This window comes from Desarmillaria tabescens (assembly GCF_030435595.1).
Source record: "Desarmillaria tabescens strain CCBAS 213 chromosome Unknown EV420scaffold_1, whole genome shotgun sequence".
NCBI lineage: Eukaryota > Fungi > Basidiomycota > Agaricomycetes > Agaricales > Physalacriaceae > Desarmillaria > Desarmillaria tabescens.
The window spans coordinates 4,300,140-4,310,217 of record NW_026848300.1 but is presented as its reverse complement, the minus strand read 5'-3'; the positions used below and the strand labels follow the sequence as shown (position 1 = coordinate 4,310,217).

At 42.8% G+C, this 10,078-nt stretch overlaps 2 protein-coding genes across 2 annotated transcripts; one reads left to right on the top strand and one right to left on the bottom strand.

The window, feature by feature from the left end:
• Positions 1-1,289: 1,289 nt before the first annotated feature.
• On the top strand, positions 1,290-1,730 carry EV420DRAFT_1258601 (uncharacterized protein; the record flags this gene model as incomplete). Its single annotated transcript, XM_060466901.1, has 1 exon — positions 1,290-1,730. The coding sequence occupies one exon, from the start codon at positions 1,290-1,292 to the stop codon at positions 1,728-1,730; it is 441 nt and encodes a 146-aa protein (XP_060340252.1).
• A 1,124-nt stretch (positions 1,731-2,854) lies between these two features.
• On the bottom strand, positions 2,855-4,208 carry EV420DRAFT_1664293 (uncharacterized protein; the record flags this gene model as incomplete). Its single annotated transcript, XM_060478956.1, has 5 exons — positions 2,855-3,222; positions 3,270-3,449; positions 3,501-3,578; positions 3,629-4,005; positions 4,052-4,208. The coding sequence occupies 5 exons, from the start codon at positions 4,206-4,208 to the stop codon at positions 3,025-3,027; spliced, it is 990 nt and encodes a 329-aa protein (XP_060340251.1). The 3' UTR covers positions 2,855-3,024.
• Positions 4,209-10,078: the final 5,870 nt, after the last annotated feature.

The following is a 10,078-nucleotide window of genomic DNA, read 5'->3' as shown; positions in this document are numbered from 1 at the left end:
GAATGCTACCAATGAATGCAACTTGGAAGAATAAAAATGGAATATTTCCTAGTATTCATTGTGTATACTAATGAGGCAGTAGATTAATGAGTGTGCAAGCTAGTCCCCCCACACCACTCATGCATTGTCAGAGCATGTCTGAATCCAGTATGCAACCTATTATTTTAAGTGCCTACTTATCATTGTTTTGTAAATACCACGAACAAGGGCTGGTTGCGAGCAGGAAATAAGAAATTAGTAGTGGACAGTAAGGATGGGTTTGAGTGCAGTATCACAAATAAAAATGTAGAGAAAATACATTGATACTCTCATCAGGAGTCGAACCTGGGCCTGAAAGGTCTGTGTATTAGCTATTACACCATCAGAGAGATAACAACCGATATTTGTCACATCAGTCAATCAGGCTTGTTCATCTTCCCGCCACTCCTATGACTGTCAACAATGCTCTGAATGTGACAACTGCACTGAGAATTTAACCATGAAGAAAAATCCTGCTATCTTTGCTGAGCATTCACTGAAATCTCATGAGGCATGGTGGAGAAGGTGTCTGGACATTTGGCACATTGGTGCATGCTTAAAGAGCTACTTATTCCATCCATATTGTGGCTGCCTTACACATTGACCTGCATCTGGATGATAGGCAAACAGAACATGTGAGGAGCTAGGAAGAGAGGAGGAAGAGAGCTTTTGTCAATGAGTATATGACTATTGATGGTATAGTTGACTTGGTTTGTTGCATGGAAAGGAGTTTCATAGTGCCTAAGTATGTAATATTCCTTCATATCTGCATGCATATGGCTCATTCAAACTGCCTTTGATTTCTGAGCAGTTCTCTCATGACAACATCCTGCACGACACCTCCTGCACATGTCCTGCTCCCATGCAAACACCCAACATCGATCAAATTGCTAGACCTCATGCATATACTCACTTATAGCTATAAATGGGATGGGACTTACCAGAAGTAGTTACATGTTGATATCAATGCATCTCTGATAGTGCACCGGTTAGTGCACATACTTAGTTTGGTTTGACTCCCTGTGGAGGGATATGAAAGTAATAACCGTGGTCTACTTTTAATCTACCCTCGAGGGGATTATTGCCATTTTTGAAAATGATGATAGTAGTGAAAAAAATAAAAGTTTAGTTTTGGCCATGTAAAGCAATGATGTCATGCATACTAGCGCACACTTTGCCCTCTGACCATCATCATTATACTCAGCCCCCTAGCCTTGTACTGCATGGTCTACTGCCATATCAGTGATGATCTCAAGTGAACTGCTCTCTGCATGAGAGCAAGAGGAGATCCTGCTGAGGAAATCCTATGCATGACAGGGTTCTCATTATCAACACTCTATCGCACTCAGTGTCATTTCCAACTCACTGGAGATGTTGCAAAGGAACAAGCTCTCAGTTGTGGGCATCCTCAAAAGCTTCTTGCTGCAGATATAGCATACCTTCTCTCTCTAGCCCAGCACAATCCTTCAAAATTCCTCAATGAATATCAAGAACGTCTTCAATGCTATTGCAACATCACTGTCTGTCTTACTACCATCCACCATGCATTTGAAGATGCTAGCTATAGTGTCAAAAAAATCACAAAGATGGTGAAGGAAAAGTGTCCTGACAAATGTGCTAGCTTCATACAACGCATCACCAAGTATCCAGCTTCATATCTTGTGGCAATGGATGAGGCATCAAAGGATGACTGCACATATTCTCGGATGTGAGCCAGGGCCTCCCAGGGAAAGCATGTGCCTGTCACTCAGCCATTTGTTCACAACAAGTGCTTCAGTATTTGTGGGGCATTGACACTAAATGATGGTATTATCACTACAAAGGTGGTAGAAGGCTCTTTTGACCATGAGAAGTTCATCTCATATCTCCATGAAAGCATGGTTTGTCTTGCTTTTTGCATGTTTACTATCTCAGCTTATCCTTGCATGATTAGCTTCCACTCATGACTCCCTATCCTGGTCCTCGAAGTGTCCTAATTCTTGATAATGCTTGTATTCATCATTCCGAAGAGATTGAAAATTTGGTTAGGGCATATTGTCATGGATTTCATGTCTTTTCTGGTTGGTACATGAGTCAACACATGCCTACTCTCGGCCTTGACCTTGGCCTACTGGTATTTTCTCCCATTTTCTCTTACTTTCTCTTACTTTCTCCTTTCTTCTTGCCAATACTAGAATAATAATGACTCATTTCCTTACTAGTGGTATATAACTATCATACTTGCCATTGTATTAGGATCTTATGCTAATTTTACTCATCTTTGAATGTCCACTTAACTGTGCGATATAAGCAACCCTGATCAGTTATGCCTAGTGCTTGCTGACACCCCCGTTAACTATGCCTAGCGCTTGTTAGCACCCTTATGGATCCCTCTTGGTGGTTGGAACTTGGCTTTCAGACATCCTTGCTCAGACTCGGGTTTACTTGAGTAATCATTACCTTGTGTATTAGCTCAAATTACTCTAATCCTTAACACATATGGTGAGATATCTGTTCATTAGACTGTTGCCATGATGTTAACTGTGCTATCAGGCTGCAGGATTGAGTTCCTTCCACCCTACTCCTCTGAATACAATCCCATCAAGCAGGCATGGTCAGTAATCAAGTCACATCTCCATCATCAAGGTATCAGCTTCTACCAGTTAAGAGTGCAGTACTTTGAACTGTATCAAGCTTGTGACATCATTACCAGTGATATAGCACAAGAATTCTTTATACATTCAGGTTATTACATTGACTGAAGCATGTACATAATGATAACTAATGGTTTACTGAATGCTTCCACCAATTTTCTGCATTGTGGATATCACCTAACTGAGCAGGATGTAAGAATGCCTCCATTGCCAATATCTCATCTGACAGATAGGCTAGCATGTGTGGTCCGGTAACCTGGTACATAGATAACTTGTCATAAATATCCTCAGAAAGTGTATAGCAAGCACAGAATGTAGCGAGATCGATTTTTGGTGCAAAGTTGACTTTCTGGGATGGCTCTAGAGGTTGAAGTCATTGTGCTGGAGCTCCAAGGATGTCAGGGAAGTTCAGGAAGTAAAAATTCATCGGCGGTGTCACAGGAGGAGCAGAGGCAGGAGCATAGGTCACCTTGCGACACTGAAGAAGGGCATCATCCACAGCAGTACAGCCGAGCTGGAACATTCTGGTGTCTAGCACATGGTCGATATCAACTTGAGCAACCTTTTCGACCTGTACAATATGAAAGCATCATTGCGAGAATTGGGGTGAGGGCTCACTATAGCAGCAGCCCAAGTATCAAGGTGCATAGCAGTGAGAAAGATATGCTTCCCACTTATCGCATCTGGCCAGCAAAGCTTCCTATAGTTACAGCATTCAACATCATGACACAGGTGTGCCATCTGCAAGTTCACAATTTTGTCCTCAATCTCGAGCTCGTGTGCTGTGCATTCAGGCCTCTAATAAAGTCCTGGTGAGGCAAGGAATACAGTAGAACAGTATGTACTCACAGATTTGCCTGTCTTCTTCTTCTTTGATCTGCTAGTTTCTTCCTCATTGTCAGAACTGTCTCCATCATCCTCACCATTCTCTAGTAGTAGAAAGTGAATATATGCGCTACAAGAATAAAGTAACGTACATCTTCAACCAATTCCAAGGTGACTTCCAGTTTCACCTTCTTTTCCACCTGCTTGACCATATCTTCAAAGGTGTCAATGGAATCGAGAGGCATATCCTTGTCTGCTGAGCAGGGCACCATCCATGTAGCCATAAAGTTCTTTGCATATAATTCACCAGCAACAACCTTGAAATCAAGAGTCCTTTCATCACGCTTCACAGACTGGATAGCATAGCCAAGGATTTCACCCAAGACTGAGAGTTCATGGGCATAGAAAGTTGCATTGACAGGCTTGCATACTGCATTTGACCGTCGCTTTTTGCCAGCCCTCAGAGGAGGAAATTTTGGTATGAGTTTGACCTTGTAGTGAATGCCGCATCCGTCATTGTAGGCAGATGCTGGTCATGGTTAGTAAATTAGATTCAAGCAGATATAAGGACTCACTAGGGTATTCATTATCATCATCTTCATGTTCAGTAGAGTGCCGAGAGCTTGTATCAGAAATTGCATACACAGGGGAGAATTGACAGAGGAGGGATGAAAGAAGGGAGAAAGAGAGAGTCGGAACATCGCCTCTTGGTGCCCTTTGCCCTGATGACATCATTGCCTCACATGGCTGAAACTAAACTTTTATTTTTTTTGCTACTGTCATCATTTTCAAAAATGACAATAATGACATGGAAGAATAAAAAACTATTATTTAGATCTTAGACTGAGACTTACATACTACTACTTACTACTCAAGAGATGAGGCCATCCTGTGACACATATAGTCATAGGTAAGAACATTTTCACCTAGAATAACCTTGTACTTGGGTGGTTTAGGTACAAGAACTGTAATAAAATACAAATCCAGGAATCAGACAGGTCCTGCACTACTCACCTATGCCACAAAACGGAATGAAAGACAACACATTCATACTCTCATGGGGGAGTCGAACCTGACTTGAATAGCACCTGCACTAACTGCTACACCATTGGAGAGGTAACTGATGTCGTCAGCTCATAACTAGAAGTGAGCAGTAAGGATGAATTTGAGTACAAGTACATATTACCGATAAAAGAGGATGAAAGAGGTACATATTCTCATTGGGAGTCGAACCCGCCTTGAACAGTGTATATTAACTGTTCCACCAATGGAGAGGTATCAGATATCGTTACATCAGCATATCATGCTTCTCTGCTACTATCACCACCATCTGAACATAACACCAGCATGAGGAATCTTCCCAGCAAACAAAATCCAACCATTTTTGCAGAACATCGTATTATGCGCTGCAGAGGGTGTCATGTTTTCACGAGACAAGTATTGCTTCACATCATGCACTTCTACTTGTTGTCATGCATTGTCTTGCATTAGGATGATGGGGAAATGAAACATGCCAGGAGTGAAGGGGAAGGGAAGAAGAGGAGATCTTTCGTTGATGGTGTATGCATACTTTGTCAACATTTGTCGACTCAGCTTCTTATATGGAAAGGAGGGTCTTGGTGCCTAGGTATGTAATCCTCTCTTCATATCTGCACACATAACTGATGACGATTATGCTCTATGGCTAATCTGAACCACCTTGGATTTCTGAGGCAATTTCTGTCGGCAACATCCTGCACACCCCCTACTGCATGTGTCCCGATCTGCACCGACACCCAAAGTCAATCGAATTGCTTCTTCTACTCCAACATTCCTCCATGGGCTCGCCTCTGTAACAACCCCGCTGACCTCAAGATGCGAATCCAACAAGACTGCATGCATATACCCATTTCCCATCATGAACGTGATAAGAGGTCATGGAAGCTAGAAGAGGTGCATGTAATCAGGCACTGTTCACTCTCAGTTCGAACGTGCCAGGCAACTTTCTATGGCCACACTCGAAGCTTTGGTTAATGCGTCCTCCATCACGTCGAGGGTGGGATAGCATGGTCCTCAAATGAAGATGATGGGTCCTATTCAAACCAAAGCTAGATGCGATGTGGAGAGGTAAAAGTGCTCGCTTCCCTCAGAAATGTTTCTTTTGGGCATGTCACCAAGTCGATGTCAGCTTGGAACGATAGATAACATGAGTGAGTCAAGCATCCCAGGTAGGTCATTGTCTATAATTAGCTACATGGCTAATCAACTCCCTATAGCATGTGCATTCTACCCTCCTGTATGCAGCCAAAAACTCCTATCTTTGTAATCTCATCTGTTTCTCACTCCCTCGTATTAAATACCAGTGTTTTAACATTGTCCTTCCCTCGATGTTTGCCTCTCGCAGTCCCTTCTCCCACATCTTGACAGCTCCATGTATATGAGCTCTTCCATCTCTGTTCCTCTGCGCCGGGTCTCAATGATTCCTTTGTGCATGGGGAATATCTTCGCTCTTTACTCTCACAACCGGTGGAAGGCCACTGATTGGATACCATCTGGAGAAATATCAAAAGACACGGACGGCGGTGTTAATGTCTCTCATGGCTTATGGGTGTATCGGCAACTCCATACACTTCCAGTATAATTTCCTTCTGATTCACCTTTTCCAGAGTAATGCGACCGCATATATGCTACCAGCCTCTCTGTATGTGCCTTCAATTACCGCCTCTTGGTCCACACCGCTAGCATCATCCACCTGGCACCTATGTGTATGAGATGAAATGAAAATTGTGTGTATGTTGGCTTGTGCTGCTCGTTTTCTTCAAGTGAGCATCATTGTTAACTGTTAGGATTATGGCTAATTCCGACTAAGTACGAAGCAGTAGTACTTAATAAAAATCCATGCCAAAGAGAATGAAGAATATAACGAGTTCAACTTTACCAAGAAGTCTCCAACCAAGAGTTAGCAAGCGCTAGGCATAGCTAAAGAGATCCGAAAAGCACTTGGCGTAGTCGGTAAGCAAGACGTTCGGCAAGCGCTTAGCATAACCGACTTCTTTACTTAAGTTCACACTGGGTTGAGGAATTCAAGAAGTAAAATTAGATGCTAATCAGGCATACTACGATACTCAATATATATATTCTACGAGATGAAGATTCTAGAAGGTAAATAACTAAGGAATATACTAGAAGAGTATCGAAGGAAGGAAAAGGAAAAGGAAAGAAAATGCAAGAAATTTCTATAGCCTACGTGATGCTTAGTAAGGTAAATAGTCGGTGAGTGTTGACTAACGCTACATGCCTATTATCCATAACATTAACAGCAGGTACTCAAAGGAATGAATCACCATCCTACACAATTGCAAGCCCTTCCAGACCGCTGAAATGTCCGCCGAGTCAAAGAGAGCTACCTGTATATCTCTGACTTGTTTTTGCTACGATGTCAAGTATGTTATCTCTCTCTATCAGTGTAATATGGCTTATCAATAGTAGCAGACACTACAGAGCTTGGATCGGGTCATGGAGGTAATGATATCCTCCCTCTACTGGCTAGAGGAGAGTTACCAAGTCTCTTGTGATGGGAGTGGGTTGGGGATTGATGTGACCATCCGAGAAGAATCTCTCAATCAGGGAAAGGGCCAATAGCCTCCTAGGTAGGCTGACCTGCGTTCTACAATCCCTAACTTATAGCAATATTCTCGTCGCAGTGATTCCAGTTCATCTACATGGCCCCTGACCTTGAATCCCTCTGTACTATGTCTTTATCATGCGGTGTCCTCGCCTGGTGCAATCTTTTTTGTTGTAGAACCGCTTTCTTGGGATGTTATCTTTTGAAAAGCCGCAATTTCAACAAGGCGGTCTCTTCCTTGCGAAGACAATCAATGGAATGGCATGTATTACTCTCATCAATAATGATGACAACTCGAATCGATCGTTCGGTACTTGTGTCAGAAAATGTATGTCGACCCAGAGCTGCTCGTTCTCCTCATCCGGCCTCACCTGCTTCTAGCGAACGTTAAAGTACAGGGAATTTCTCCATAGGTAAGGTATACGTTTTGACTGTCTTGCAATGAATGGGTTCTTCATCTTGAATGCGTAGTCTTCCGTTCTTGTCCGGAAGTTTTCTCATCTGTGTTCCTCTCTGTAATGATGTCGTTTTGTTTTCATCAGTAGACATGGAGTTGGAACATAAGGAGGTATTCCTATTCTTTACTTTCCATTTTCTCGCTCCCCCCCTCCCCGGTTACAAACCCGAATACATGCTTGCAAAGAGAAACTAGTATTTCAATTATTATTGCTATTTGAGGGACGGAAAATCATAGGATATGTAATGTGGACTAGTACATTTGTTAACACCTCCGTATAACTGTGGGGTTCGACTCCCCAACGGATGCATACCATCTTAACGGAAATAGGAACCTTTTTTTGCTACGACAAGAGAAAGGTAAACAATGTCGTTATTCCAACATATCTGGCTGCTCCTTCCTCGGCGACTACTGAGTACTCTGACCATCGATGACTCTGTGAATGGTATACCAGGAACCAAACCGCACGAAATCCCTCTATTATTGCCGACAAAATGCTGTTATCTTCCACGGCCTACTGGAGAATGTGGATTAGCATTTAGTGGGGCGAAAGTGAATACTCGCCTCAGGCCTACTCTGTGGGGAAGTCGCAGTTATTTAATTGAGCGAGACTCATGAGTCGAGCATCCCAGGTAAGTTATTATCTATCATTCACTGCATGGCTGATCATTATACTCTAGAAAGTGCGTTCTCCATCGTTTCCTTTTCCTTGATTATGGTACACTTCCTTTCCAGTATGGACAGTCTGAACATTTTCAATGGTGAAAGAAGATATGGGCGTAATGTAAAGTGTCTCTTGTAGCATATTGGTTAGTGCACATGGATGGGTTCGACTCCCATACAGAGATTTCTATGATGGGAAAGCGTGAAATTTTATTTTCCTTCGAATTATTTAATAAAAGTAGCATAGGTCACGCAAAGAATAACAATGGATGACATGGACCGATCTTGGCGGCTCTCCCGCTTGGAATTGCACCCTGATTCCGTTTATGTAGATTAGGGAGAAGAACTTGTGCCGCATTACTATGGGCCTATCAGGGAAGTGCGAATTTACTTAGATAAAACCTCGTGTTCAGGAGAGTGCACATATCATCTATATCGTCACTTAGATCACAAATCAATGAGGGGAAAGGCTAAGGATGCATCCTGCTTTTGTACTCAATATTCATTAATTTTTGCATGCATTCAAGTTGTTTTGTGCTGCTTTTTTTCAGCTCTTTTGTTTCCGCATGAGAAGAGTACACGAATCTGCTGTTGGCTTGGATTATTGGCAAGACAATAAGTAAAAATACACCCTCAAAATCGAAATCATTACGAATATCTCTGAACATGCTGAATGAAACCAATTTTGAATGAACTGCGGCCTTGCACCCCATCCTTCACAGCACTACATTCCTCCAAGCGCATGGAACACGCCAGATCATGGCACATAACATTTAAAAATATAAAGAAACTGGATAATATCTGATTATCCTTTTGGGACTCAAACCCAGAATATCGCACGCCTAGCCAATACGTTACTCAGGAACTATCTTATTGCTGTCTTGTGTACTGAAATTCATGTCTGGAAAGAAAGGCCATGGCCGCATCCAGAGGATGGGTGTTCGTGTTTTTTACCCCTTAGAATAAGACTGCTCGCTGATCCACAAAGTAAGTGCTCATAAAACTAGAGAATAAAAACAGGGATGAAAGAATAAAGCATGCTCTCGCAGGGAGTCGAACCCAGGTCACTACACCACCGGAGAGGTAATCCACAACATTATGTCAGCCGCATCTCTTCGTCACAATTCACCATGATGTATAAGCAAGCAGCATCTTTGCTCTCGCTTGTAATGCCTTGCTTCACACGCAGACACGACACTCTATGGTTTCGCTCTAGTTCCTTCTCCTACACAGTGCATGTAACGACTGACAAACTGGATGCTCAGATCTCGGAAGGAAAATTGTTCTTCCATGGCGAATCCAGTAGCTCACTCTTCTGCTTCGTCGACCATACACTTGGTATTAGCATTTCGAGGGAACAAAGGAAATTTAGGGTAAGTCAACTCGCACTTTTTTCCATCTATAACTACTCCTAAATGATAGTATCAGACGACGAGTTTGTCGACTCATTTCTCTATGCTAATCCACAGCCCCTACCTCCCATTCACACTCCGACACCAACTAAACCCACGCGCCATTATTCACCCTCGTAAAAAGTGCTGTATAAGGCCAAGCTGATATCCATCACGCAGGTTGTTGATGCTATCGCATCTTCGTGTTCAGGAAAGTCGCTTGATACCTGTCATGACCATGCCACAGGAACCAGAGTCCTTCGACGGTACGGAACATGAGGTGCCCTTAAAACTGCACGGATTGGTGTATGCGGATTACCGTCGCTTGGCTGTTGAACCTATTTCTGAACCTGTTCTTCCCTTTGAATATGTATTCTCGTGGTACAACACAATAATAACTCTTCACTGGCTCTCCGGAATACTTGCGACGACGGACCGCAGAAGAAGAGCTCGCGATGGTCATGGGTACAATCTCGGAGAAACTTCC